Source organism: Eschrichtius robustus, chromosome 3 (assembly GCF_028021215.1).
Source record: "Eschrichtius robustus isolate mEscRob2 chromosome 3, mEscRob2.pri, whole genome shotgun sequence".
Taxonomy (NCBI): Eukaryota; Metazoa; Chordata; class Mammalia; order Artiodactyla; family Eschrichtiidae; genus Eschrichtius; species Eschrichtius robustus.
The window spans coordinates 16,286,489-16,313,621 of NC_090826.1; the positions used below are offsets into that span (position 1 = coordinate 16,286,489).

Here is a 27,133-nt window from a genome sequence, read left to right on the forward strand (position 1 = left end):
CTCAAAACACTTCTGTTATCTATTTCACTCTGAGAAAAAGATAGGTTCCTTATAAATGGCCTACAAACTCTAAATAATCTGGCCCCCTGCCTCTCGGACTCAATGTCCTACCGCTCTCCCCCTGTGCCCTTTGCTCTAGCCACACTGGCCTCCTTGCTGATCCTTGAAAAGGCTGCTTCAGGGCCTTTGTACTTATTATTCCCTTTGCCTAAACCTTCTTCCCCAGATATCCACATGACTCATTACTTCATTCAGTCTTTGCTCAAACACCACCAACTTTTAATAGGCTGCCCAACCTCCCTATTTAAAACTGTAACCTCTATTCATCAAACCTTGCACTCCTACCCCCTCCCTCTCTGTTTTAGCTTTTCTATAGAACATATCTATCTGGCAAAACTGTATATTTATGTATTTGTTCCCCACCCCGCCTCCCGCTCCCCGTAAGATGTAAGCTGCATGAGGTAAGGGACTTCGTCTCTCCTGTTAAGTGACAAGCACTCAATAAATATTTATTGAATAAATGAATGAAAGACCACCAAACTGTCTATCCAAAAGCTTTTCCAATCCTCACATACTTCTTGATTTTCTCTTTGCTAAATGGTATTAATGATCATGAACAGGCTAGCTTATTCCTTGTTCTTGTGAAATGGAAAAGCACACTTTCTTCCCTGGAGGATTCATCTCTCAGAACTTCACTATGAGCTATACAGTGTCTGTGATAAATAAGGGCTAATGGTTATTGAGTATTTACTAGGTGGCAGTTGCTATGCTGAACACTTTACCTATATTAGCTCATTTCATCCTCACACAAATCCTAGGTACTATTATGTGATCAATTTTACAGATTAAGTGACTTGTGCAAGGTCATACAGCTAGGATGCAGGAGAGCTGAAATTCACACCAAGATAGCTTGGCTCCAGAGTCTATGCTCTCAATCTCTATACTAGTATGACCCAGTCACTTAACTGATCACTTAACTGTACAGTGGACAAAATGAGCATTCTCATTTTGATGTCATCTTAGAAGAAACAGGCTTAAAAAAAAAAGATCATTTCCTTTCTGAAAAAGTTTTCCTCTTCCAATGTTCCTAAACTTAGTCAACAGACTTCCTATTTTCTCAGGTGTAAAATGCCTTCTATTTCATCTTTCATCTTACCTTCCTCCACATAGGATTTCAGGCAACAGCAATATTTCTGAGTTCAGTGTAGCCCTTGATTCATCAATGTGAAGAGCAACAGACTCATTTTATTTATGTACCTCTAGCATGACATTACTCCTTTGGCTCAAAAACACACAATGGCTCCTTAATGTCAAATCAAGCCGAAAGTTCCTAATCTGGCTCCATTCTTCTGGGCCAACATTTTTCCATTCCTTCTGAACACTTAAATTTTACTCTTATCAGGCTTATTGATTCCTCTTTACAGTATATGTTTATTTTAATTTCATGACTAAAATTTTTCCTTCCCTTCCAAATATCATCCATCCACCAATACCCAGTTCAAGTGCCCCTTCCTCAAATAAGGATTTCCTTCAGGTTTCTACCTCTCCTCTTCTGAATTTTAACAGCCTTAGTGGAGAATACATTTCATAATTGATAGTATCTTCCATTTGCTTGAAAATGTCCCCTTTATTAGTTTTGGCTTTCCAGATAAACTGAAAGCTTTTAGAGGGAAGGAGTTATATCTTCTACTTCTTTTTACATCTCTCACCAATACTGAGTATACAGAAGATGCTCAATAAAGTCTTGTTGATTACTGCCTTTGAAGTAGTCAAAGAAATCATGTTTAGTTCCTGTATTCTCTGCTTTTACTCAACAACCAGTCTCCAGGTGAAGCTGCTTCACTTACCAATCACCACTCCATTCTTTGGGTTAGTCTTTCTGCTCTCATTTCATATTTAAAAATAGAATTCTTAAACATCTATCTCTCAAAACTCCCAAGTTCTCTAACGCCTGGTGGACTCCACCCCTCACCTGGTCTTCTCTTCTCTTTGGTCATGAGTTGCTGGACCTTCCTCTGTTCTTCTTGTTCTTCTATTTTAGCTTCTTTGTGAATCTGTTCAATAGTTTTAGGCCCTTGATCTGCTCTTCGAGATACCCAATTACACTATAAAAGGAGAAAATGAAGTTATCAGCCAGATAACTAAAAATACAAAGGAAAATAAAAATACAAAGGAAAATTTTGAAAATCTGTTTTATACTTTCACTGCTGGAAAAGTATAAAATACAGATAAAATCTGGTACTATGGCAGTTTTTCATTACAGCCAAATAATTAAATTTTTCTCAATCAACCCTGAGCTACTGTATACTGAGCATTCCAATAGCTGATGGATAAAGACAGAGTGAAAGACTGGCCAACTATCTATCTATCTATCTATCTATCTATCTATCTATCTATCTATCTATCTATCTATCTATCTTCCTTCCTACCTACCTACCTATCTACCTATGCATTTTATCATTTTTTATTTTTTGAAAGGAGCGAGAAGGGGAATCAACAAAGATCAGGATTCTTTGGGCTTGACTTAGTCTGGTATATTGCTGCTCAGTTCATAGCACACTCCACTGGGGCTCTAAATCGAGGATGACTAGCATTTTTCTTCCTCCCATATCAAGGTTCTGGTGTCTACACAAAATGCCACACCACTCTAAGCTTTGGTTATCCTCTCTACTAAGGACAAAACAAGTTGTCTCCTTATAGTTACACTTCTCCCTTTACTTCCCTTCCCAGCTATAGTCTCAACATCGGATACCAATATGAGTGACTGAAGGAACAGGTGGAGAAGTTTTTAACATTTATATTAGCTTGAGGCAAGAATGGCAAAAAGGTTTAAATCAGCATTCAAAATTCTGATCAACTGGTAGTGGCTTTGTTAATAAGAAGGATCCTGAGGTCACATCTCGGCTTAGGAAGATAAAGAATCGTCATCAATACTATCTGGTCTGGGTGCAGGGCAGGGAAGAGGGGGGACCTATATTCACTTTCTCTAGCTTAGGGTCAGCTGCAGTATATTCCCTGTAGGAGTTAAAATAGGAAAAGGGAAAAGAGGTGGTAGTGGTAAAAACTATACCTGGTATAAGAAATGAGAAAAAAAAAAAAGCAGCAGAACAAGAGGGTATACAGTAAGAAAAACAGAGAGGAAAACATCAACATCTCTTTTGAGCTGGGTACAATACATAATTACCTCAGTGAATCTTCGTAACATATCTGCAAAGTAGGCAACATCACCATTTCAGAGGCTAAAATGTAAGGCTTAGGGAAGTTAAATATATTCATTTTGAACATGAGCTTTCCTGATTATTTAGCATGCTAAGACTAAATTTAAATGACCACAGTTTGAACTCAGAATGGCTGATTTCAAAACTGCAATGTGGTTTGAAAATCAGAATAAAGAAAAGAAACAAGTAACAGACAGGTAGGTGTATATGCCCTTTGTCCTTTCATATAACTCCCTCACGAAAGTTTGTCAGTTCAAGTTCTGAGAGTCAGGCAGCAAAAGCATTAAATTATTATACATGTAAATCTTAGGACATCCTTCCCAAGCCAACTCCTGAAAAGAGACTGTAGTGGTAGGCTTATTTTTCTACTTACCAGCCTTAGGTCTATCACATCCTGAAGCATGAATCGAATCCTAGATGAGGTTTTTCTTTCTTTCACAATTTTCTCCATCTGATTAAAATACTGGTCCATACGTGGCTGCAGGATACAAAATCATTAGTATTCCTGGCTGAGGAATTCAAATGTGGTTTTACCATGTAGAATTTTAAACGGTCTATAAACACAACTTATAGCCAAAAGGCCATGTGGTAGAATTTTTAATTGAACATGACACCCAAAATAAAGGCTACATACTCCAGGCAGCTGGTCACAGTCACAGGCCAACAAAATATAAATGAAAATGTCATACTGCAGCTCCTTGGAACCTTAAGAGAGGGGTGGCTGTGTCCTTTGCCACTTTCCAACCTTCTTGGCTATCAGATCAGTAAGGACAAGGGCTACACCTTAGTGATGACAAAATGTTAAGCTGGAGGAATTGAAATTTCTTATCATCACTTAGCCACCAGGCCAGCCTCAGACTTCTTACCCCTGAACTTCATTTACATGGGTGAGAAATTAACCTCAGTCTTGTAAACACACTGATATTTGGGGTTTTCTGTCATAGCCAAACATAATCCTAGCTGATTCTGATGTTATGAAACATTTCTAACATTATTTCTTTGATGCATTTCTAATTTCCCTACCCGTTATTTGGAAAGTACCACGTTATATTTGAATTATAATACTTTTAATGATTTCTTATATTATGGTTAGATAGCTCTGTCGCTAATGTTCTATTTAATTAGAACATAAACTTGAGAAAGCTATCGGGTCTTCTTTGTTTCTGTCTTACCCTCAGTCCTGGCCCTTAGTAGCTTTTCTCTCCAAAATTTCTGTCCACAATTTGCAATACATACACATACAAATGACCTGTGAAACAGTCATGCAGAAAAAGGACAAGGGACAAATAATCTCAATTCATGAACTGGCTTTTATGTAATTTGGGACCTTCTTCACTTCTGACTTTAATGAAAATGTGGTAAGGAGCATGATGGCCCAACAATGACAATGAGAAGGACAGAAGAAGAAAAACAAGCAGCCTAGACTGCTGGGGCAAGATGGACACTTGTGTTCACAGCCTACTTCTTCCGCAATTGACAAAGAGTCCCTGCCGGAGGTTTCTGAGATTTGGGGTTTTTACCTTTGCTTTCTCAAAGTCCAGGTCTTTGCCAATTGTGGTGAGTAGGCGACACAGGCACTCGAGGGATTCTTCATCATGGTTCTTTAGCAGCTTCACCACACAGTCATGCATGATGGCTTCAGTCAGCATTTTGAGTTTAAAGAGTTCTCCAATGAACTTGATGTTACCAATGGATCTCCGCCGGGCTTTATCCTTAGCTTCTTCTAGTTCATCATGAAGCCTTGTCCTCTCCTCCGGCTATTGTGTAAGGAAGAATAACAGAATCTTGATGATGAAAATGGTACTGCATAATAGATGCTAAAAACATACGCTTGACCGGTGCTGCTTGTGTGCTTGTTCAGGGCAGACCTGGTACCTCTTTTGTGAAGCGGCAGCTGAGGAGACTCCAGTGCTCACCATGGCTGATGAAAAGCCCAAGGAAAGAATCAAGACGGAGAACAATGATTGTATTAATTTGAAGGTGGCAGGGCAGGATGGTTCCGTGGTGCAGTTTAATATTAACAGGCATACACCATTTAGTAAAATAATGAAAGCCTACTGTGAACGACAGGGTTTGTCAATGAGGCAGATCAGGTTCGGATTTGATGGGCAGCCAATCAATGAAACAGACACACCTGCACAGTTGGAGGTGTAGGATGAAGATGCAATTGATGTGTTCCAACAGCAGACAGGAGGTGTCTACTAAAGAGGGAACCTGCTACTTTACTCCAGAATTCTGTTCCTCCAGACCAAGAAGATGTTCTCAATCAGAAAACCGCAATTTGGTTCCACCACATCCTGACTATTACAGTATAGTTTCTCTATTCTTTCATTTTCCCCTTCCCCATTCCTTTATCGTACATAAAGTAACTGGTGTATGTGCACAAGCATATTGCATTTTTTTTTTAAACTAAATGGCCAATGGTATGTTTTGATTGACATCAAATGGAGATGGGATGGGGAAAAATACTGGTTCTGTGAAAATACCCCCTTTTCTCCATTAGTAGCATGCTCATTCAGCTCTTATCTTTATATTCCAGTAAGTTATTTTGCTCTCACTATTTAACAAAAAAAGAACAACATAAAAACTCTTGCATACCTTGTTCGATTGGAGAATTTTAATGTTTTTCATGTATCATTGTAAAACCTAGGACAATTTTATAAGTTTTTTGTACGTAGCTGTTACATGTAAGGCAACCTGTCTTTAAGTAGGGATAAATTACTCTAAAAGAAATGAATCCTAGATAGTTTTCCCTTCAAGTCAAGCGTCTTGTTGTTTAAATAAACTTCTTGTTTTTTAAAAAAAATACACTTGGATTCATGGTCCTCACCCTTTCTAGGGGTCAGGGATACCCTTTGATATTTTGACAGTAACTACAGACCTACTCAGAAAACAAAACTATACCATAAGTGTGCATCCATTTCAGGAGATTTCTGGAATTTAGTGACCTTTCTGAAGTCTAGGTTCTGAATCCTTATCTTAGAAGGTTGAGTTGCTCTTACATGTGGCACTAAAAGGAATAAAGCATTCCTCTAAACACCAATACAGTATATCTGAACGTGAAGAAAAGGCCACAAGCACCTACTGAAGTAGTAGGAAGATATTGTAGCCAGCTTCCCGAAAATTCTATTTGATGATACTTGAAGTGCACAAGCACTGTCTTTCTGTGAAAATACTTACAGCACTGGCAGCCTCGAGTTCTTTCTGCTTCTTCTCAAAGACATCATCATCGGCTTTATCTTTTTCAAACTCCTTCTGGCAACGGTTCAGTAGTAGCTTCCGGAAATTCACTGTGTTACCAGGCTTGTCCGCCATGGGCACTTTCAGCTGCATCCAGATGGGAAAATGCAAAAGCGGCAAAATTACTGAAAGAAATTTAATGATTTTCTCAAAATATCTATTTTCTTTATTGTGCAAAATAACGCTGACCGAACCACAGGTAAGCATTCTACAAGATATATACAATTTAGCTTAAGGCATTTCATGTTTCAATGGTTAAGATGTTTTAAGTTTTATACAGAAAAGATACACATTCCTCTCATATAAATGTACTGTATCCTCTCTGACTGGTTGTGCCTCTAGCTGACTGAAATCCTTGTAATATTACTATAATCATGATTCTGCACTCCTCTAGACCTTTTTAACTCTGAAGGGTTATTACTTTTGTTTTTCCTCCTACTACTGTAGGTACTTTGGTTTAAAGGAACAAATAAAAACGAAATAAAGCAGGGGAGAATTTCATGGCCATAGGAAAACTGTTAGAGGTGAGATCCTTATTCTAGAAAAAAGCAGAAGTGCGGGGACACATTTGAGGATTTTTGAGATATCTTTTCCTAAGGGGAATGTCACAACACTGTAATACTAGTATTTACTTTGACTATCAATATAGTATGTTTATTATTATTATTATTTTTTTGATAAATTTATTTACTTTATTTATTTTTGGCTGCATTGGGTCTTCATTGCTGCACGTGGGCTTTCTCTAGTTGCGGCGAGCGGGGGCTACTCTTTGTCACCGTGCGCGGGCTTCTCATTGCAGTGGCTTCTTTTGTTGCAGAGCTCAAGTTCTAGGCACGCAGGCTACAGTAGTTGTGGCTTGCAGGCTCAGCAGTTGTGCCTCGAGGGCTCTAGGGCGCAGGCTCAGTAGTTGTGGCGCACGGGCTTAGTTGCTCTGTGCCATGTGGGATCTTCCTGGACCCGGGCTTGAACCCGTGTGCCCTACATTGGCAGGCAGATCTTAACCACTGCGCCACTAGGGAAGTCCCTGTTTATTATTTCTTATGTGTCAAAAGAAAATACTAATTCTCTAAAAGTTCAGTCTAATAAATGCCCACCTTAGAAACATTCTTTTGATATACAGAAAGACTCAGGGTGGAGGGGAGGCGCCTCTTGGAGGCAAGATGCCTACAAGATTTCCATTCAAATCCAATGACAACTGTTTTCTAGTAACTGCAGTAGCTCACACCTTCAAGGTTACTTGTAACCAAACACAGAGACATTCTTATTTAGAATATAAAGAAAGTGGACCGGTACAGTGATTGACTAAAATATTCTATTTTACAGACAAAATCCCCTGAGTACCATTTTGAACAGTCATTGCTTCACATGGCAAAATGGTTTTTCTAGAATCACAGTGGCTCCCAAAGTTCTGAAATGCATGGTCTTCACCCTAGATTTAGTGGGAGAAATTGGTAAAAAATGGGACGTGTTGTATTCATACTCACAAAAGAGTTATCAACCAGAATGGACTTGGACAACTACTGATCAAGGCTGAATGGCTAGAAACTTGAGGACTGAGGACTACGATACTATAGTACAATATATTTGTGCCAGAACTGATGGCACACTCTCCAATATATTCCCAATGGATATGAAAGACCATTCAACAAGTCCAGTTCTTACCAACCTAGGGTCAAGTGTTTCATTATACTTTCTTTTCAGCAAGAAACATTAACTTAGAAAGAGGAGAAGATGATCAAATACTTTTTAGACAACCATAGAAAAGCATGTCCCTATCTCCAAATTCAGGCCATTCAAATGCTAGTGACTACAAGTCACTTCAAAGTCAGGCCTATTCTACGATCACACAAGAGTAGGTGTTAATCAGCCTTAAAGAAAAGAAATACTACACAAAAGCAAAGGTTTTTTTCAAAGTAAAAGCCCAAAGTAGACTCTTACTATATACAACCCAGAATATACAACAACAGTGCACTACAAGAAGCATATCTACAAGCAAGGTTATATATAACAGAGCACCAACATGACATAAGCTTCCAGAATAGACTGAAGGTTCTAAAAATCAGCAGTTATATCCAATTTGCTCCTGTATAGGAACACAAGTAAACCAGTCAAAAGCTCCTATCCAACTTCCTGGCATATTCACCACCATTATCTATATTAACACTAAGAACATAATAGAGTGATATGATAAAAATCACCTGGGCCATAATGAGATGTTTACTGCATTATGGATTTACTGTGTAGAAAATGAGAAAAATGTGGATAATATGAAAATTCAAGCCACTGTCTTATGGTGAGAGGGACCAGAATTAAAATGAGTCAGAAAGGTTAAATAAATACAACTTGTGATATGTTGGTTTATAGGAACAAATAGAAATGGCATAAGGCAAAGGAGAATTTCCCTACACAAAATGTATAAAAAGCTTTGCCTTTTACACCTTTTATGTAGGGAAGGCTATGTTGAAAGTGTTGGGTTAAAGATCAAAAGATTCGCTCACCTGATTTTAAACAAAGGCAATTCTTTTAACCCAAGTTCGTTTCATCATCTAAAAACAAGGGAGGCACAATCCCTGTGTCTAACCTAGAGTGCAGCTTTAAGCATCCAGTGAAACAGGTTTGGGGGAAACACTTTATAAGTCACAAAGAATAAAGTTTACCTGGGGTATGGTGAACACTGAAAGTGAAAGAGCACTGGAATCTTGAGTCATAAAATCAGGATTTGGATCCCAGCTCTATACCTAATCAGTATGTAAATGTGAGCAAGTTACCTCATTAAGCCTTAGTCCCTTCATCTGCAAAAGGAGGCATTCCAGTGATTACAGATTGAGGGACATCATAAAGTAGCTGTTGAAACAGGAGCTTTGGAGATAGTCATAACCCCAGCTCTGCCATGTGACTTTGGCCAAATTAATTAGCTTCACCAAACTTCTGTTTCTTTCTAATATGGGGATAACATCTATCTCTTAGGATTGTTTGAAGGATTAAATGAGATAGTCTAAGTAAAACAAATAATAGTGCCTAGAACATAATTAAGAGTACAATAAACTAATATAGCTATATTTAAACTTGGAGCTGTATTTGACATGTTTGTAAGTAAAAATTAAGAGAAATCTATATTCTAATAACATAAATATCAAAGAAAGTATTTTAGTTAGCTCACAAAGCAATTAGGGAGAGAACCACAAAAGGCAAGAGAATTGAACATCTGCTATCCCAAAACGATGGTCATGGGACATTTCACATGTATAGGACATAAAGAACATGTGATTGTGCATAAGCTTTTTAGATATATTCACATGGAAGTATTAAAATCAAACAATCAGCAGAATGGCCACAAATCTGCAAGTACATTTGTCTCCAAATGAATGAATGTCTAGCTACACAACCCCTTAAGACTTGTTTTGGAACTTGATCTTAAGGTCCTCTGGGGATGGTTAACAGGGCTGTGGAAATATGGAAATAGGCCAGGGAGGATATATCCTCTGAGAATTGTGATGCATGGTAACTTTTTTCTTCTTAAGAGATGATAAGTTCAACAGGATTATGACATTATTAAGTCAGCATGTGTTGTCAGCTGGATGTTGGTCAGGAGACTCAGTAAAATTGGTTAGTTAGAACAGAACATGAAGAGTGGGTGTCTTAGTCTGGTAGGACTGCTATAACAAAATATTGGTTCAGCCAAAAAGTTCGTTCTGGTTTTTCTGGAACATCTTAAGGAAAAAAACGCGAGCGAAAAATTTTGACCAACCCAATACCATAGACTGGTGGCTTAAACGACAGACATTTATTTCTCACAGTTTTGGAGGCTGGAAGTCCAAGATCAAGGTGCCAGCAGATTTGGTTCTTGGGGAAGAAGGACCCTCTTCCTGGTTTACAGACATCTGCCTTCTCCTCTATCCTCATGTGTCCAAAAAGAAGTTCTAGTGCCTCTTCGTCTTCTTATAAAGGCACTAATTCCATCATGGGGCCCCACCCTTATGACCTCATCTAAAGCTAATTACCTCCCAAAGGCCCTGCCTCCTAACACCATCACACTGAGGGTTAGGGCTTCAACATATGAATTTAGAGGGAGACAAACATCCAGTCTGTAACAGTAGACAAGGTAGATGCTTGAAGGTGTGATTGTGGATAATAGCAAAAATGAAAGGTGACATGCAAAAGTGAGAAAAAGATCTCTCTAAACAACTGTAATTTTCTTGTTTTTTTTTTTAAAATTTATTTTTTGGCTGCGTTGAGTCTTCGTTGCTGCGTGCAGGCTTTCTCTAGTTGTGGTGAGCGGGGGCTACTCTTCGTCGTGGTGCACAGGCTTCACATTGTGGTGGCTTCTCTTGTTGCAGAGCACGGGCTTCAGTAGTTGTGGCATGCGGGCTCAGTAGTTGTGGCTCACGGGCTTGGCTGCTCCGCGGCATGTGGGATCTTCCCGGACCAGGGATCGAACCTGTGTCCCCTGCATTGGCAGGCAGATTCTTAACCACTGCGCCACCAGGGAAATCCCAACAAGTATAATTTTCATCTAACAGTAGTCCGTGATCAAAACTAAGATACTAAGTGTTTCAAATGGGTTGTTTGGGAGATGATTTCTCAGGAAGTGAGGGAGTCAAGGGGGAATATTTTATAGTAAGACTGCTTGGTAAGCTAGATTCGCTGGAGAGCACCTACCTTTTCATTTTCACACAACAGTAAACTAACCATGTGACATTACATTACACTGTAAACTAACAGTGTCCATCTCATATTGTGATGAGACCTGTCCACATACCGGTCAGCCAGCAATCTTGGATATGAATGCTGTCAGCATCAGGTAGTCATTTTCTTCAAGCAATAGGATTTGTACTGCTAATATATTTGTTAGTGTTGAGGGTAGATACTCCTTATCCTTAAAAGGATGAAACTCCCTGAGAATCATCAAGGGCTATCAGCTGTGTGTTAATTATAGTAGTCAAATACGAAACTAGAAAATAGAAGGACAAGTACTGGCCTTGCTTAGCATGCTCAGGATTTTGAATGCTGTCCCAGAACATAAAGATGCTAGTGGTAACTCATGGCCCAGTAGTTATTCTGCTCGAAGCATGTTCTGGTCTGAGGTATAGTATTTGGAATGACTAGTATAATATAAACAAGTGGTACCCCCAAACTAACTCTAAAATGCAAAGTGAACAGCAATAAATCAATTGTCTGACTATAACTCATAGGTCTATGGTGACATACTATCATTTATCAGTGGTTATATCCTGACCGTAGTAAATCCCCACCTAAAAATGAACTTAACATAATCTGTATGTATTATGAACACATCTATCAAAATGCAGCTCTATTAGATACATGTGAAGAGGTATACAGTGCTTAGGGATACCCACAAGATTGAAAAGGGAGTGGTCAAGTTATGAAAGGGTAAGTCAATTCTCATCAATCTTTTCTTCAAAACGTTTTTCATCTCTCCTCAGGTAAGTTGCACATCCTTCCTCCTCCAGTTGACTCCAGCCACTTGCTGTTGCCTGAGGCCAACTTTTCATGTCTGTAATTCCAGGCTTTATTTCTGAAGAGATTTAATTGTGTCTCCCTTGTTCTCTTAGTGTCTCTTCCTATAATCAGTCCTATCCTTCTTTTCACATCTTGCTTTAAAGCACTTAAAAAGTGGCAACATTAAAAGTCCTGGATGTGGTATAACAGGACACAGAATGCTCAAAAATATACCCTTAGTGCCACTCTCTATAGCTGAGGTATGCATGCCTGCCACAGCAGAGATAAAAAGTAACAAAAGTACGGTCTTAAGTAATACAATAAAAAGTTGTTAGTTATTCTTTCATTCATGCATCTACCCACTCACTCAAGACGTATGTCTGAGGGTCTATTATGCGCCAGGAACCATTCTAGGCACTAGGAATTTAGCAGTGGAAAAACCTAGAAAAAGTCCCTGCCCTTAGGAACTTACGTTCTAATGGAGTTCTGAGATGGGGGTTTTCTTTAAATTTTGATTAAAACAAAAGCATCTCAAAATGACTAATAACCCAATTTAAAATTTTATTTAAGCACAGATTTAGATACAGGATAGCAATTTCTCTTGTCTACTCTTCTTCACTGGCCACTCGATTCAGTACTCCTAAGAGGAGTACTGAGTTCTAGTTAAATGCCCCGCAGTTTGTGAAGGAGGTCTTGCAGGTCTCTTCAGTCATTCCTAGTTGAACTAGAGAAGCAGCAGCATACTCCAGAGGCACGGGTTACTATCTCTTATGATGCCCTTAAGCCATATGTGCCAGAAGTTTCACTCAGCAGAGCTTGGTAGAGGCAGGCAGCTGCGTATATGTCTAAATAAGTGTGTCTGTGTACATAATAAATATGGCATATGCAGAGTAACTTGGTAAAGCCAAAACTATTATATCAATTTCCTCTGTAAATCTAAAGAATTCCTTTCTTAAAAGCCTACCCTTTAATATGTCGTGGAAAACAGACACACAATATAATTGTATTCTCAAGCCCTCCCCTAGATAATCACCGCTAAGTAACAAAGGAGGGGCTTCCCTGGTGGCGCAGTGGTTGAGAATCTGCCTGCCAATGCAGGGGACACGGATTCGAGCCCTGGTCTGGGAAGATCCCACATGCCGCAGAGCAGCTGGGCCCGTGAGCCACAATTACTGAGCCTGCGCGTCTGGAGCCTGTGCTCCACAACAAGAGAGGCCGCGCACCGCGATGAAGAGTGGCCCCCACTTGCCACAAGTAGGGAAAGCCCTCGCACAGAAACGAAGACCCAACACAGCCATAAATAAATAAATAAAATTAAATTTAAAAAAAAAAGTAACAAAGGAGGTTTTAAATGGAGGTGTGTGATCCAGGTGAACGAGAAAGACGCAGAAAAAAGGTTTAAAAACTACTCTGAGGGACTTCCCTGGTGGTCCAGTGGTTAGGACTCCACACTTTCACTGCCGAGGCTGGGCGTTCAGTCCCTGGTCAGGGAACTAAATCCCACAAGCTGTGCAGCGCGGCCGAAACAAAACAAAACAACCCAGCTCTGAACAATGAAAACAAGTATTCTCTTAAATCTTAAAATCTCAACAATCTAGACCAGGTTTTCAACCTCGACACCATTAACATTTTGGGTTGGACAATTCTTTGTTGTAGGGGGGCTGTCTTGTGCACTGTAGGATGTTTAGTAGCATCCTGGGCCTTTACCCACTAATATGCCAGTAGCCATAACCAAAAATGTCTCCATACATTGCCCAAGGTCAGAACAAAACCACCCCTGAGAGTTGAAAACCACTGATATAGGCCATTGTTTGGGCTAGGGTTCTATCATTTAACATTTGAAACCTCTATATGTATAAAATTTCTACTTAGGCAATTTTCTAACTTTCATAACATAGGGATAATAAAATGGTCGTGAGGATTAAATGAGTTAGATGTAACAATTTTAGCACACATCTCAAAAAAATATTGCTATGATTCCCACTACTTGTTACTCTCCCTACTGCTACTTAGGACCATAATTATGATTATGTGGGCAACTATAACTAGATTCCATTACTTCAAATGACCAACATGGATAATCCATGAAAGTGGCATAGGTCTATACATTTCTTACAACTATGAATCAGGCCAAAGACCTTGCAATTTGACCTGTGGTTGTGTCTTAGTAAAATATATTGATAAGGACAAAGAATTTACTTAAATAACTTAATGAATATGATGGATAGAAAAAGAACACCTCCCCTGGGTAATATCTTAATTTTTTAATTCACTGTCTTCAATTTCTCTCATTCTATTGGGAGGTACTGTTTATCAAACTAATAATTATGTTTTTTAAAAAAAAACAAACCAAACTGCCTGTGGTCAAGAAGGTTTGGAAAACTTCGCAGAGAGTAGATCCTTCTTGTTTGATTTCACAGGAAACATCAGCACAGGAAACAGAAACTTAAAGGAAAAAAATCTGCTTAAGCTGGCATTAGTGAAACATATACTACCATTTCAACTTTGGACAACACTGGCCCATAGACATGCCATCTGAAAATAATCAGCTTAACTCCATTTCTTCCCTTAAAATAAAAGAGCACACATTCATGTATTCATCACTAAACTTTGCTAAAACTTAGTATTTTGCCATACTTATTTTATTTATTTATTTGGTTGCAACGGGTCTTAGTTGCGGCAGGCAGGCTCCTTACCTGTGGCTCCTTAGTTGAGGCATGGATGTGGGATCTAGTTCCCTGACCAGGGATCAAACCCAGGCCCCCTGCATTGGGAGTGCGGAGTCTTAACCACTGCGCCACCATGGAAGTCTCGCCATATTTACTTTAGATCTTTTATTTTTAAGAAACTAAACATTAAAGTTCAAGGGCCCAGAGTACTTTTTTATTTTTCACTCTATTGCTTGTTCTTTTTTTTTTTTTCTTTTAAGGTTTAGCTTAATGAACACTGAAAGCCTCCCAGAGCCTCACTTAAATTCTCCTTTCAAAGCACTACCACCTTCCAGCCTCCACAGTTAATCCCATTACCCTATACTTTTATAATAAACACTTTCTTGCTTTTGTTTTACCATCTAGATATGCATCCCCAAACACCATGAAACCATTGTTTCATTTTTGAACTTTAAATAAACAAATCACATAGTATATATTCTTTTGGGTCTGGCTTCTTCTGCTAAAGCTTTTTCTTATTAGATCCATGCGTGCATAGTTATAGTTTGGGTTGACTGTCCTAGTATGAACATGCAACAATTTATCCATTTTACTGTTGATGGGCAGTTTCAAGTTTTGATCCATTACGAATAATGACACAAACATTTTTGTATATGTTTCTTGGCACATAAGAAATGTATGTTTATCAGCTGGGTATATATTGATACTTAAGAATGGAAATGCTGGTTATAGCAGAAAAAATAACTTCAGCTTTTGTAGATAATGCTCACCTCTTTTCCAAAGTGGCTGTTACAATTTATATTCCCACTGGCAGTGTTTGAGAGTTCTGGTTGCTTCACATATTTGCAAACATCTGGTAAATTCAGCAATCTGGTGTTACTATGTGGCTTTTTATCTAGTTGATTAATTTTCTCACATTTATTGGTCATTTGGATAACCTCTTTGATGAAGTGTTTGTGTCTCTTGTCTATTTCAAAAACTGAGTTATTTTCTTATTGATTTCTATTAGTTTTTTAAGAAAAACTTTGATATAAGTCCTTAATTGGATTTTTGTGTTGCAATTATCTTCTCCTAACATGTGGCTTGCATTTTCACTTAACAGTGTGACACCTTTTGATGAAAAATGCTAATTTTAATGTAGTCTGATTTACCAATCTTTTCATTTGTATATGGTGACTTTTGTGTTCTACGAAACTTGCAAATTATTGTTCTCTTTACTATCTTTTTCTTCTTGTAATTAGCTTTACTATGACTAGTTGTAAAAGCTTTCCTTTATTTTCACCCTCTAAAAAAAAAAAAATCATGCTTGGGGTTTGTAGGAAATCTTTTGATTTTACCATCTTTTACCCTCCCTGTAATTTTCCTTTTTTGGGGGGTCTCTGTGCTTCAGTCTGGATTCTATAGACTTATCTTCTAGTTCATAATTCTTTTCTTCATCTGTGTCTCATATGCTATTAAATCTATCCATTGAGTTCTTAATTTTATTATAATATTCAGTTTTGGACTTTCTATTTGGTCCTTTTTATACTTTCTCATTCTCTATTGAAATTTTCAATCTATCTTTAACACCTTGAACATAAGCATATTCATTTATCATCTGTGCCTGATAAAGCCAGTATCTGGGTCCCAATGTAGGGCATTTGCTTGTTGCTGGTTCTCATTCATACTGTCTTTTTTCCTTGTGTGTCTAATTATCTTTAATTGGGTGCTGGACAGTTTATTTGAAAAACTGTTCATAGAAATAATTTGAAGACTAGTATGACAGTCTCTCAAAAGAATTTTTGATTGCTTATTGCAGGTACCTAGGGGGCACTAACACTGAAATCACCATAATCCAAATTCAAGGATTGAGACGATTTTATGTTGAACTACAGTCCCTGTGAGAGTGGGTGAATTTCTTTCTTTCTTTCCTTTTTTAAATTTTTTGGCTGCGTTGGGTCTTTGTTGCTGCATGAGGGCTTTCCCTAGTTGCGGTGAGCGGGAGCTACTCTACATTGCAGTGCGTGGGCTTCTGATTGTGGTGGCTTTTCTTGTTGTGAAGCATAGGCTCTAGGCACACGGGCTTCAGTAGTTGTGGCTCACGGGCTCATTAGTTGTGGCGCACGGGCTCTAGAGTGCAGGCTCAGTAGTTGTGGTGCACAGGCTAAGTTGCTCCATGGCATGTGGGATCCTCCTAGACCAGGGATCGAACCCGTGTGCCCTGCATTGGCAGGCAGATTCTTAACCACTGCGCCACCAGGGAAGTCCCGAGAGTGGGTGAATTTCTGATTCACCCTTGTTCCAAGCATTCAGTCCTTTGGGATCCCAACCAAAAGTATAGGAGGATTTACTAGAGCCTCTTCTGCTACTCCTTTTGGTGGGCCTTCATCCAACTTTTGTGCCCGTAACCCAATGAAAGTCTATGAAAAAGAAGTTGTTCAAGACTTTTAATTGCCTCTTCTAGGGGTTTTACCAAATGTTTCACTTTTCTTCTGATTTCTACCTTTTCTAGGATCTTAGAAATTCTTTACTGTCTTTTAGCTCTCTGATATGTTTAAGATTTTTTAAAATATTGTGACCAGCTTTTCTAATTGTTATCCATAGAAAGGTGCTCTGAATCACCTAACCTGCCAATACCAGAAGCCACAACAGTTTACCTTAATCCTACTTCCTTCTTTCTCTTACCTTGAGTTTAGTGTTCATTTCCGATTTGTATAATTTTATTATATATATTTAATAATTAATAATTTTATTTTGCATATTTGTTAGATGGTGTCATACTATTAATTCGGCAATAAGGTTTTCCAGGTTGATCTATGCTGATACACTTGGCATTACATCATTAATTTTTTTTAAGTTTATTTATTTCATTTATTTTCGGCTGCGTTAGGTCCTCGTTGCTGCGCGGGCTTTCTCTAGTTGCGGCGAGCAGCGGCTACTCTTTGTCGCGGTGTGTGGACTTCTCATTGAGGTGGCTTCTCTTGTTGCAGAGCATGGGCTCTAGGTGTGTGGGCTTCAGTAGTTGTGGCTTGAGGGCTCTAGAGCGCAGGTTCAGTAGTTGTGGCACATGGGCTTAGTTGCTCTGCAGCATGTGGGATCTTCCTGGACCAGGGATCAAACTCGTGTCCCCTGTGTTGGCAGGTGGATTCTTAACCAGTGCGCCACCAGGGAAGTCCCTACATCATTAATTTTTGTTTTTCTTTTTTTGGCTGCTCCATGTGGCTTGCAGGATCTTAGTTCCCTAACCAGGAACTGAACCCGGGCCAGAGCAGTGAAAGTGCCAAGTCCTAACCACTGGACCACCAGGGAATTCCTACATCATTAATTTTAACTACTGCGTGTATGTATTACTATTCAAATCCACTGACCAAATAAATTGTGGTGTATTCTTATTGTCTTCTTTAGCCTTTTTACAGTTGTTTCCTATTGTTCACTATTAAAATCAATACATAAATAAACATTCTAATATATGATTCCTAGTGCACAACTGGAAATTTCTTTGGAGTATATACCAAGAAGTGAAATTACTGGGGTATAGTATATGAACATCTTCACTGTTGTTGTCCAATTACTCTCCAAAGTGATTGTATTCTCTTTCTCGACACTTCAAAATGGTTTCTTTTTTCTCACTCTCATGGATGTGACTTGCATAGAACCGTATTTTATCTTGTCATTTCCCTAATAATGAATAACACTGAGTATCTTTTCTTAAGTTTATGAGCCAACGGATTTTCATTTCTATGAATTGTCCATTGTTTAATTGGGTTTTTTTTCTTACTGATTTGCTTTTTTTCCCTCCTCAATTCTGGATTCTAATATTTTGGTAGCTATATGTATTCCAAATAGATTCTCCCAGGCTGTGGCTTTATCTTTTTATTTTATTACAGCATCATTTGCTGCACCAAGGGTTATAAATTTTAACAAATTTGATATTTTTCTCCTTTATATTCATTTTGATTCTTGCCAAAGAAATTTTTCCCCACTCAAAGTTCATAAAGATAGTCTCCTTATTTTTCTCCTAAAAGATTAGCTTTTCATATTTAGATTTTCATTATTCTTATGGTTGTTTGATTTTTGTATTTGGTTTGTATTAGAAATCTATGACTATTCCCACTGCCACCCTTAAGTAAAATAAATCACCCTTAAATAAAATAAAATAAATCTCAAAAGTAAGTTAGCTATGGTGTTAAAAGTTAGGACAGTGGTCACCTTTAAGGAAGAAAGAAAGGTATGATTATATTTACTGACCAGGGTGGTAGATGTGTTCACTTTGCTGATATAGAATGAGCTATAAACTAATGATTTGTACATTTTTCTGTATACATGTTGTAGTGGTGTGCTAAAGCTGGTTCACCCTAGTTCATGAGGGCCAATTATTAAACAGTAATTTGTGAGTCAAGTGTCAAACTGTTGGTAGCTTAAAATTAACCATTAAGAGAGTATTTACATCATTAATTTAACAAAAACTACAAATAAGCAATTTTTCTTTTCCCAAACTGCATGTATTTCTGTTATACTACAATAAAAAAAGTGTAAAAACATATATATCCTTTGGTATATGATATAACTTTGGGGGAACTTACGCTAAAGAAGTAAAAGCTCCAGCATGTAAGAATAAATATTCTTAGTTGTTTATTGCAGTGCTGCTTCCGGTTACAAAAAAACCTTCAAAACAAAAAACTAGAAACAACATGGGGTGGGGGCGGGGGGCAGAAGAGAGGAAAATGAATGGAAAAATTTTATGTGTGTGTGTGTGTATGTGTGTGTAATGCGAAATATGCAACTACTAAAAAGGTATGAGTAAAATCTATCTGTAATGACCTAGCGGGATGCCCAAAACATACTAAGTGGAAAAAAAAGCAAAATGTAAAACCATGATATAATTCAATTAAAGCGAAAATTTTAAATATCCTCTTTACACATATGTATATATTTTTATATGATTTTATGACTATAAAGAAAATTGTGGAAGGGTACAACCAAATCGTTCACGTTGATCGCCTTGGAAAGAAAGGAAGCTTAACTGGCTGGGGCTGCAAGTGAGGAGTATTACCTTTCTCTGTGTTTATCCCTATTTTGTTTGACTTATTCCAATAGGTGGTTGTTTTGTAATCTAAAAAAATCCAATAGTTTAAAAAATCGTATTATAAGAGGGTATATCATAACAAAAGTCCCATAAATGGTTGGCTTATCTGTGAATTCTTCCCATTCCAAACTGACTTGTATTATGCCCAGGCCTTTTCAAGGGTTATTATCAGCAAGAGTATTCTTCTCTTAAAAAAAATTAACAACCCTTCATTGTTTGTAGCATTAAATTCAAAAATTGGTAAAGAGCACAAAAGTATGAACCAGAAGATCTGGGATCTAGTCCTAGTTCTAATTTCTGACTACATGATGTCATGGCTGTCACAATGAAAATGAGAGGCATGAGCTGAAGAATCAGTTTGCTTTCAGATAACTGTGGTATGTTAGAAGGCAATATGGCAAGTGATGGAGTTAAATAATCCTAGATTTGAGCTCTAGCACTGCCACTTACTAGGTATGTGACCTTGGGCAAGTTATTTACCCTTTTTTAAGCCTCAGTTTCTTATTCAATAAAGTGCGGCTAATAATACTGACCTTTCAGGGTTATAAAAACTGTTAAAATGACAAATGTAAACCACCTACCCATAGCACAGCCTAGTAGGCGCTAAATAGATGGTTCCTGCTATTATAATCATCCTCATTCTATATCTAGCATTTTAAGATCTTCACAATCTTTTCCACCACCAATTTAGTTTTGAATCATTTAGGGCTTACGACACGTCAAATACTGAGCTAGGACGTTACATATGCAATCTCATTTATTTTAATTAATTTTATCAATATAATAACCTTAAATTGTATGAATTAATCTTATTTTATGGATTAAAAAATGAGGCTTAAAGAAGTTATGTAACTATTTTGAGGTTATAAAGTCAGCAAATGGCAGAGTTGGAATTCAAATTTAAATTTTAAACTTAAAATTTTAAACCTAGAACTATGATACTCCAAAGTCAGTGGTTGGAATCATTATGCCATGCTTGTTGCCTTAGACTTGAGCCTGCATGGAATACGTTCTTCCTTCTCTATACTTGTACCCCCTCACCCCCCTTCCATCCAGGCTGAACTCAAACTCTACTTGCTTCAGAAAAGTTTGTCATTCTCCCACGAATATAGTGATTTCTTTTTCCTTCAACTTGATTTTTCAGGCTAAACCATCCATTCAGACATCAACACACTGCAATATCACAAAATACCTTATAAGTGATTTTTTTCTTGCTAATGTTGTTTTTTTCCAATATGGATTTTTAGTCCCTTAAAGACAGAAAATGTACCTTTTCCAAGTCCCAACAGACATACCTACCTTTGACACAGGTACTCAAAAATACTGGTATAAAATGATGGAATTCTGAATTTTCATAGTGAGGCAAAATGACAATAAGTTGTGATAATTAAGAAAGAACTCAAATGTTAAAGGACACACATTTCTGATACAAGTACCTTGGTAACAGTAACAGGCAGAGAAAACACAGATGGTACATGGCAGTTTTATGACTGCAGAATAGAGGACAATGAACACTAACCAGAAGCTCTTTGGTCTCCCATTCTTTCTTGCCCTAGATTTGACAGGCTGTGGACAATGTAAAGAGAAAGAAATCTAATAGTTTCTAAGACAGTATCATCAGTTTGAAACCTTTATGACCACAACTACCCTATCACTTTTACCAAGGCTAGACTTAGAATCAAAATGTTTTTCAATTTTGAATCTAAATGTAGATGTAAGCATTTGTTTTTTTCTATAAGATGACACCCCAGGAAAAACTGGTTGTCCGTGACAAAAATTTCACAGTACAAATTTAAACCTTACTTGATCTTCCTCATATTGCATGGGACCATATCATGCCTATTTCAGTCTCATCTCCATATTCCCTCCAGAGATGAGTAGGTATTTTTAAAAAGCAAGATTATTTTTATACAATGAGGATATTATATAAAGTACTAAAAATATATTCTCCCCTTTACTCTGCCCCATTAACACTCTGGGAAGAATGTGTAGTGAGGGGAGAATATACCTCTTGGAGATTTCTGGTTTTACTCCTTCCTCTCTTCTTACCGTTACTAGACATCGACACATGTTTGCGTAAGCCACAGAGAAACTGGGTTCGTCAATAGCCTTCTCAAAGACCAGGTCAATGACTCCTTTCAGCCGCTCCTCTGTGTCAACAGTAAGTCCTGACACTTGCTTCATCAGTTGGTTGAACATCTGTGGTGTCAATTTATTTAAGATACTTCGAACTTTTCTAAAAAGTTCCTAGAAGGACCACAAAAAAGAAAAGACCATTATATTAACTGTGACAATATGATGCTTTCTATAAGGATTAATATTTTGTTTATAATTTATAAGTGCGATTTCCTAAATTATTAACAAAGATTGTGAACTAGTCATAGAAATAATTAAATCCATCTATTTTAACATCTAGTAAAAATTTACACCACCTCTTTTTCACTATGGATGAGAATTCAAGGAACTAGGTATGTTTTCCACTTCACTGGTGGGACTATAATTTGGTACATTTCCAAGGGCAATTTGGCAATGTGTACTGAAACTCTTAAAACTGTGAAGTGCCCTTTAAACCAGCAATTATACTTTCAGAAATTTATTCATATTTAAGGATAGGTTAAAAAAAGGTTTTAGCCATCATAACTTCCATCAATAACCCTTTACAGCAAATAACTTAAATGTCTTAAAATAGGAATTTGTCTACATTATGGTATAACACAAATTATGGTATAAAATAGTAGGCAGGAGTCTTTTAAAACGATGTTATAGAAACCCTCATCAAATCAGAAATAGAAGTGAACTTCCTTAACTAGAAAAAGGCCATGGATAATCCTACTTAATGGTGAAAGAATGAATGCTTTCCCCCTAAGATTGGGAACAAGGCAAAAATGTCTGTTCCCACCATTCCTATTCAAAATCTTACTGGAGGTCCTATTCAGTGGAATAATGCAAAGAAAAAGAACTACAGCCCATACAGATTGTAAAGGAAGAGATAAAACTCCCTATTCACAAATGATATGATTGTCTCCACAGAAAATCATAAGGAATCTATAAAAAGAGACACTAGAATTAATAAGTGAGTCTAGTAGGTTTGTAGAACACAAGTCAATATATAAAACTCAATTTTATTTTTATGTATTAGCAACAAACAACTAGAAATTACATTTTTTAAAAGTACAATCTACAACAGCACCAAAACCATGAAGTACTTAGATAAGAATTATCAAAATATTCATAGGAGTTGTGTGATGAAACGTACAAGCCACTGATGAAAGAAATCAAGGAGGACCAAAATAAATAGAGATCTATATCATGTTCATGTATTACAAGACTCATTATTGTTAAGTTGCCAGTTTTCTCCGAAGAGACCTACAGATTTAACACAACCGAAATAAAAATCCTAGCAGGGTTTTTTTTTGGGGGGGGTGGGCGGGGGAGTAGAAATCAAGAAGCTGATTCTACAATTTAAATGGAAAAACGAAAAACTAGAATAGCTTAACAATTTTGAAAAATAACAAAATGTGGAAGACTCCTACAACCTAATTTCAACATTTACTATATACATGAAGCTACTATGCATAGACAGTGTGATACTGGCCAGAGGACAGACACACAGATCACTGGAACAGAATGAAAAGTCTAGAAACAGATTCATACATATGTGATGAATTGATTTTCAGCAAAGGTACAAAGGAAATTCAATGGAGAAAGGATAGTCTTTTCAACAAATGGTGCTGGAACAACTGAATATCCATAAGCAAAAAAAAAAAAAAAAAAAGAATCTTGATTCACACCTTGCATATAACATAAAAATTAACTAAAACTGGATCACAGACCAAAATGTGAAACCCAAAACTAAAAACTTCTAGAACAGAACATAGGACAAAGCTTTCTATTCTTGTATGCAAAGATTTTTTAGGTAAGACAGCAAAAGCACAATGTATGAATGAAAACACTGATAAATTGAGCATCATCGAAGTTAAAAACTTCTACTTGGCAAAAGACACTATTAAGAGAATGAAAAGACAAACCACAGACTGGGAGAAAATTTTTGCAAAATACACATTTGATAAAGGATTTATATCCAGAGTAAAAAAAAAAAAAACCTCTCAAAACTCAATGATAAGACAGCACAACAACCAATGAAACAGGCCAAAAGATATAAACAAAATTTTACCAAAGAAGATACACAAATGGCAAAGAAGCACATGAAAAGATGTGCTTATTCAACATATTGGTCACTTGAGAAATGCAAATTAAAACTACAATGAGATATTATCACACATCCATCAGAATGGTTAAAATTTACAGAGCAGAAAATAGTAAGTGCTGGTGAAGACTGAATTATTGAAACTCTCGTGCCTTGCCAGTAACTCCTGGAAAACAGTTTGGTATTTTCTAATAAACTTAAACCTATGTTTAGCATACAACTCACTGATCCCATAGCTAGGAATCTACCCCAAAGAAACAAAAACATATGTTCACACAAATCCTATATGTGAATGTTCATAGCAATTTTATTCATAACTGCTAAAACCTGGAAACTGTTTACCCTGTGAATTGATCCAGTAATAAAAAAGAATAACCTAATAATACACATAATATTATGGATGAATATCAAATGTATATGCTGAGTAACAGAAGCTTTATTCAGAATGATTCCATTTAAATGACATTCTGGAAAAGGCAACATTATAGGGACAAACACATGGCTGACTGCCAGAGGTGGGCATGGGTGGGAGAGGATGAATACAAAGTAGTACATGAAAATTTCAGGGGGCTGATGGAAATGTTCTGTATCTTGATTGTGGTGGTAGTTATATGACTGAGTGTGTGTGTTGATAATTACAAAATTATACACAAAAAAGTAAATTTTACTAAACGTAAATTACACCTCAGGAAAAACATGAAGTTGTAAAAATCTATGAAATCATGATATAATAACCTGAAAAGGCCTATAAAATGTTTTGTTTGATCCCTATATAATTTATATCTGAATACTAGGATTTTTAGAATATGTACCCCTATGTCAACAGTTTTCTCTAGGCAGAAGATAGTAAATAAATTAAAAAAAAATTATACTATCAACTTTTTAAACAATGAGTCAGTATCACTTTTATAAAGAAAAAAAATTTTTTCAAGTTTATTAGAGACGGGGGAGTCATTGCACTTCTCTAAATTGCCTGTATCAACTGAGACAGTATCATTTAGGACTAAAACTTTAATCTGTGCTTTACATAAAAACAAAATAAAATAAAAACAAAACCCAGCCTTCAGATCTTCAAATATATCAGAAGATAATTTAAGCTTATAAAAACAGGATAATAAAAAGGTCATTTATTGAAGTAACATATAGCAATTGACTACAGTTCATAATACTCTGTTGCGGGACTTCCCTGGTGACAAAGTGCCTAAGAATCCACCTGCCAGGGCTTCCCTGGTGGTGCAGTGGTTGAGAATCTGCCGGCCAATGCAGGGGACACGGGTTCGAGCCCTGGTCTGGGAAGATCCCACATGCTGTGGAGCAACTAGCTAGGCCTGTGAGCCACAATTACTGAGCCTGCGTGTCTGGAGCCTGTGCTCCGCAACAAGAGAGGCCGCGATAGTGAGAGGCCCTCGCATCGCGATGAAGAGTGGCCCCCACTTGCCGCAACTAGAGAAAGCCCTCGCACAGAAACGAGGACCCAACACAGCCAAAAATAAATAATAAATAAATAATAAATAAATTAAAAAAAAAAAAAGAATCCACCTGCCAATGCAGGGGACGTGAGGTCGATCCCTGGTCCAGGAAGATCCCACATGCCACGAAGCAGCTACGCCTGTGCGCCACAACTACTGAGCCCACGTGCCACAACTACTGAAGCCTGCAGGCCTAGAGCCCACACTCTGGAACAAGAGAAGCCACCACAATGAGAAGCCTGTGCACCGCAATGAAGAGCAGCCACCGTTTGCTGCAACCAGAGAAAGCTCTCACACAGCAGTGAAGACCCATTGCAGCCAAAAATAAATAAATAAATAAATTTATTAAAAAAAAATACTGTGTTGCAAATATCCTATGATATGGCTTATATGTGGAATCTAAAAAAAACAAAAGGTACAAATGAACTTATTTACAAACCAGAAACAGAGTCACAGATATAGAAAACAAATTTATGGTTATCAGGGGGGAAGGGGAGGGAGGGATAAATTGGGAGATTGGGATTAACATATACACAGTATTATATATAAAACAGATAACTAATAAGGACCTACTGTACAGCACAGGGAACTCTACTTAATACTCTGTAATGACCTATATGGAAAAAGAATCTAAAAAAGAGTGGATATACGTATACATATAACCGATTCACTTTGCTGTATACCTGAAACTAACACAACATTGTAAATCACCTATACTCCAATAAAAATTTAAAAAACAAGAAAAAATTAAGAGTGTTGCATATTTGAAAAGTTCTTATCACAAGAAAAAAAATTTTGTAATTCTGCATGATGATGCATGTTAATTAGACTAATTGTGGTGATCATTTTGCAATATTTATACAAATACTGAATCATTATGTTGTACACCTGAAACTAATATAATGTTCTATGTCAATTTATACCTCAATTAAAAAAAAAGGAAATCTCCAGCATCAAAAAACAACAAAAAATTGACTGAAAATCATTTATTCATTATAACTGAATATCTATTTGATGCTCCCAAAATTCTGTATTAAGTACAAATGAAGCATAAGGCACAGTAATCAAAACCATTAAAATTTAGCTGCAAAGACAAGAAAGTTACAAGAGAAATGATACAACAAAGCATGAAATTGATTAGAAGCCAGAGAAGTGAGTCATTTAGGTACAAGAGAGGTCAGAGGCAATGGGTTAGTCAGGAAATACCTTTAGAAGGAAATGAGAATAGGGCCAGATTATGAAGGGCAGAAAAAGCTGGCTAAATGAAAAAGAGGGGGAAAAGACATTTTAGGAAGGGGAAAATATTTTAGGAAGGAATTGTTATTGAGGCTCTTCTATTTCAGGAACAGAAAACAACAAGGAAAGATCAGAGGACTAGGGACTTCCCTGGTGGTGCAGTGGTTAAGACTCTGTGCTCCTAATGCAGGGGCCCCAGGTTCGATCCCTGGTCAGGGAACTAGATCCCACATGCATGCTGCAACTAAGAGTTTGCATGCCACAACTAAGGAGCCCAACTGCCACAACTAAGACCCAGCACAACCAAATAAATAATAAGTAAATAAATATTTAAAAAAAACCAAAACAGATCAGAGGACTAGACTAGTGTGCACTAGTTGGGAGAGAAAATGATAGGACTTAAATGATAGATTAAAAGCTAGAGTGAAGAGATAAAAATCAGCCTCTCAGGTAGATGAGTCAGGCAGCAGCAGTGGGAATACTGTATCAAGAGAAGAAAGATGAAGCAGGGAACCCCAGCAGTAGAACCACAACAGCAGTGTATGTATGTGGAAGTAGTCTAGACACGT

The 27,133-nt window shown here is 37.3% G+C and overlaps 1 protein-coding gene, 1 non-coding gene and 1 pseudogene across 12 annotated transcripts in view; 2 read left to right on the top strand and 1 right to left on the bottom strand.

Annotated features, from left to right (window-relative positions):
- EIF4G3 (eukaryotic translation initiation factor 4 gamma 3) overlaps positions 1–27,133 on the bottom strand; it is a 389,134-nt gene that overhangs the window by 47,087 nt on the left and 314,914 nt on the right. For all 11 annotated transcript variants that reach the window (XM_068539095.1, XM_068539087.1, XM_068539094.1 and 8 more), the window contains 5 exons: positions 21,702–21,899; positions 6,399–6,545; positions 4,739–4,975; positions 3,592–3,696; positions 1,973–2,105 (listed from right to left, as the gene is read on the bottom strand). In XM_068539095.1, the coding sequence (XP_068395196.1) occupies positions 1,973–2,105; positions 3,592–3,696; positions 4,739–4,975; positions 6,399–6,545; positions 21,702–21,899 (820 nt within the window). The remainder of the gene's footprint in view (positions 1–1,972; positions 2,106–3,591; positions 3,697–4,738; positions 4,976–6,398; positions 6,546–21,701; positions 21,900–27,133) is intronic.
- Positions 5,136–5,372, top strand: LOC137760874 (small ubiquitin-related modifier 2 pseudogene; annotated as a pseudogene).
- On the top strand, positions 26,712–26,784 carry TRNAR-CCU (transfer RNA arginine (anticodon CCU)). The gene has a single exon. It is a non-coding gene; the product is annotated as a tRNA-Arg (tRNA).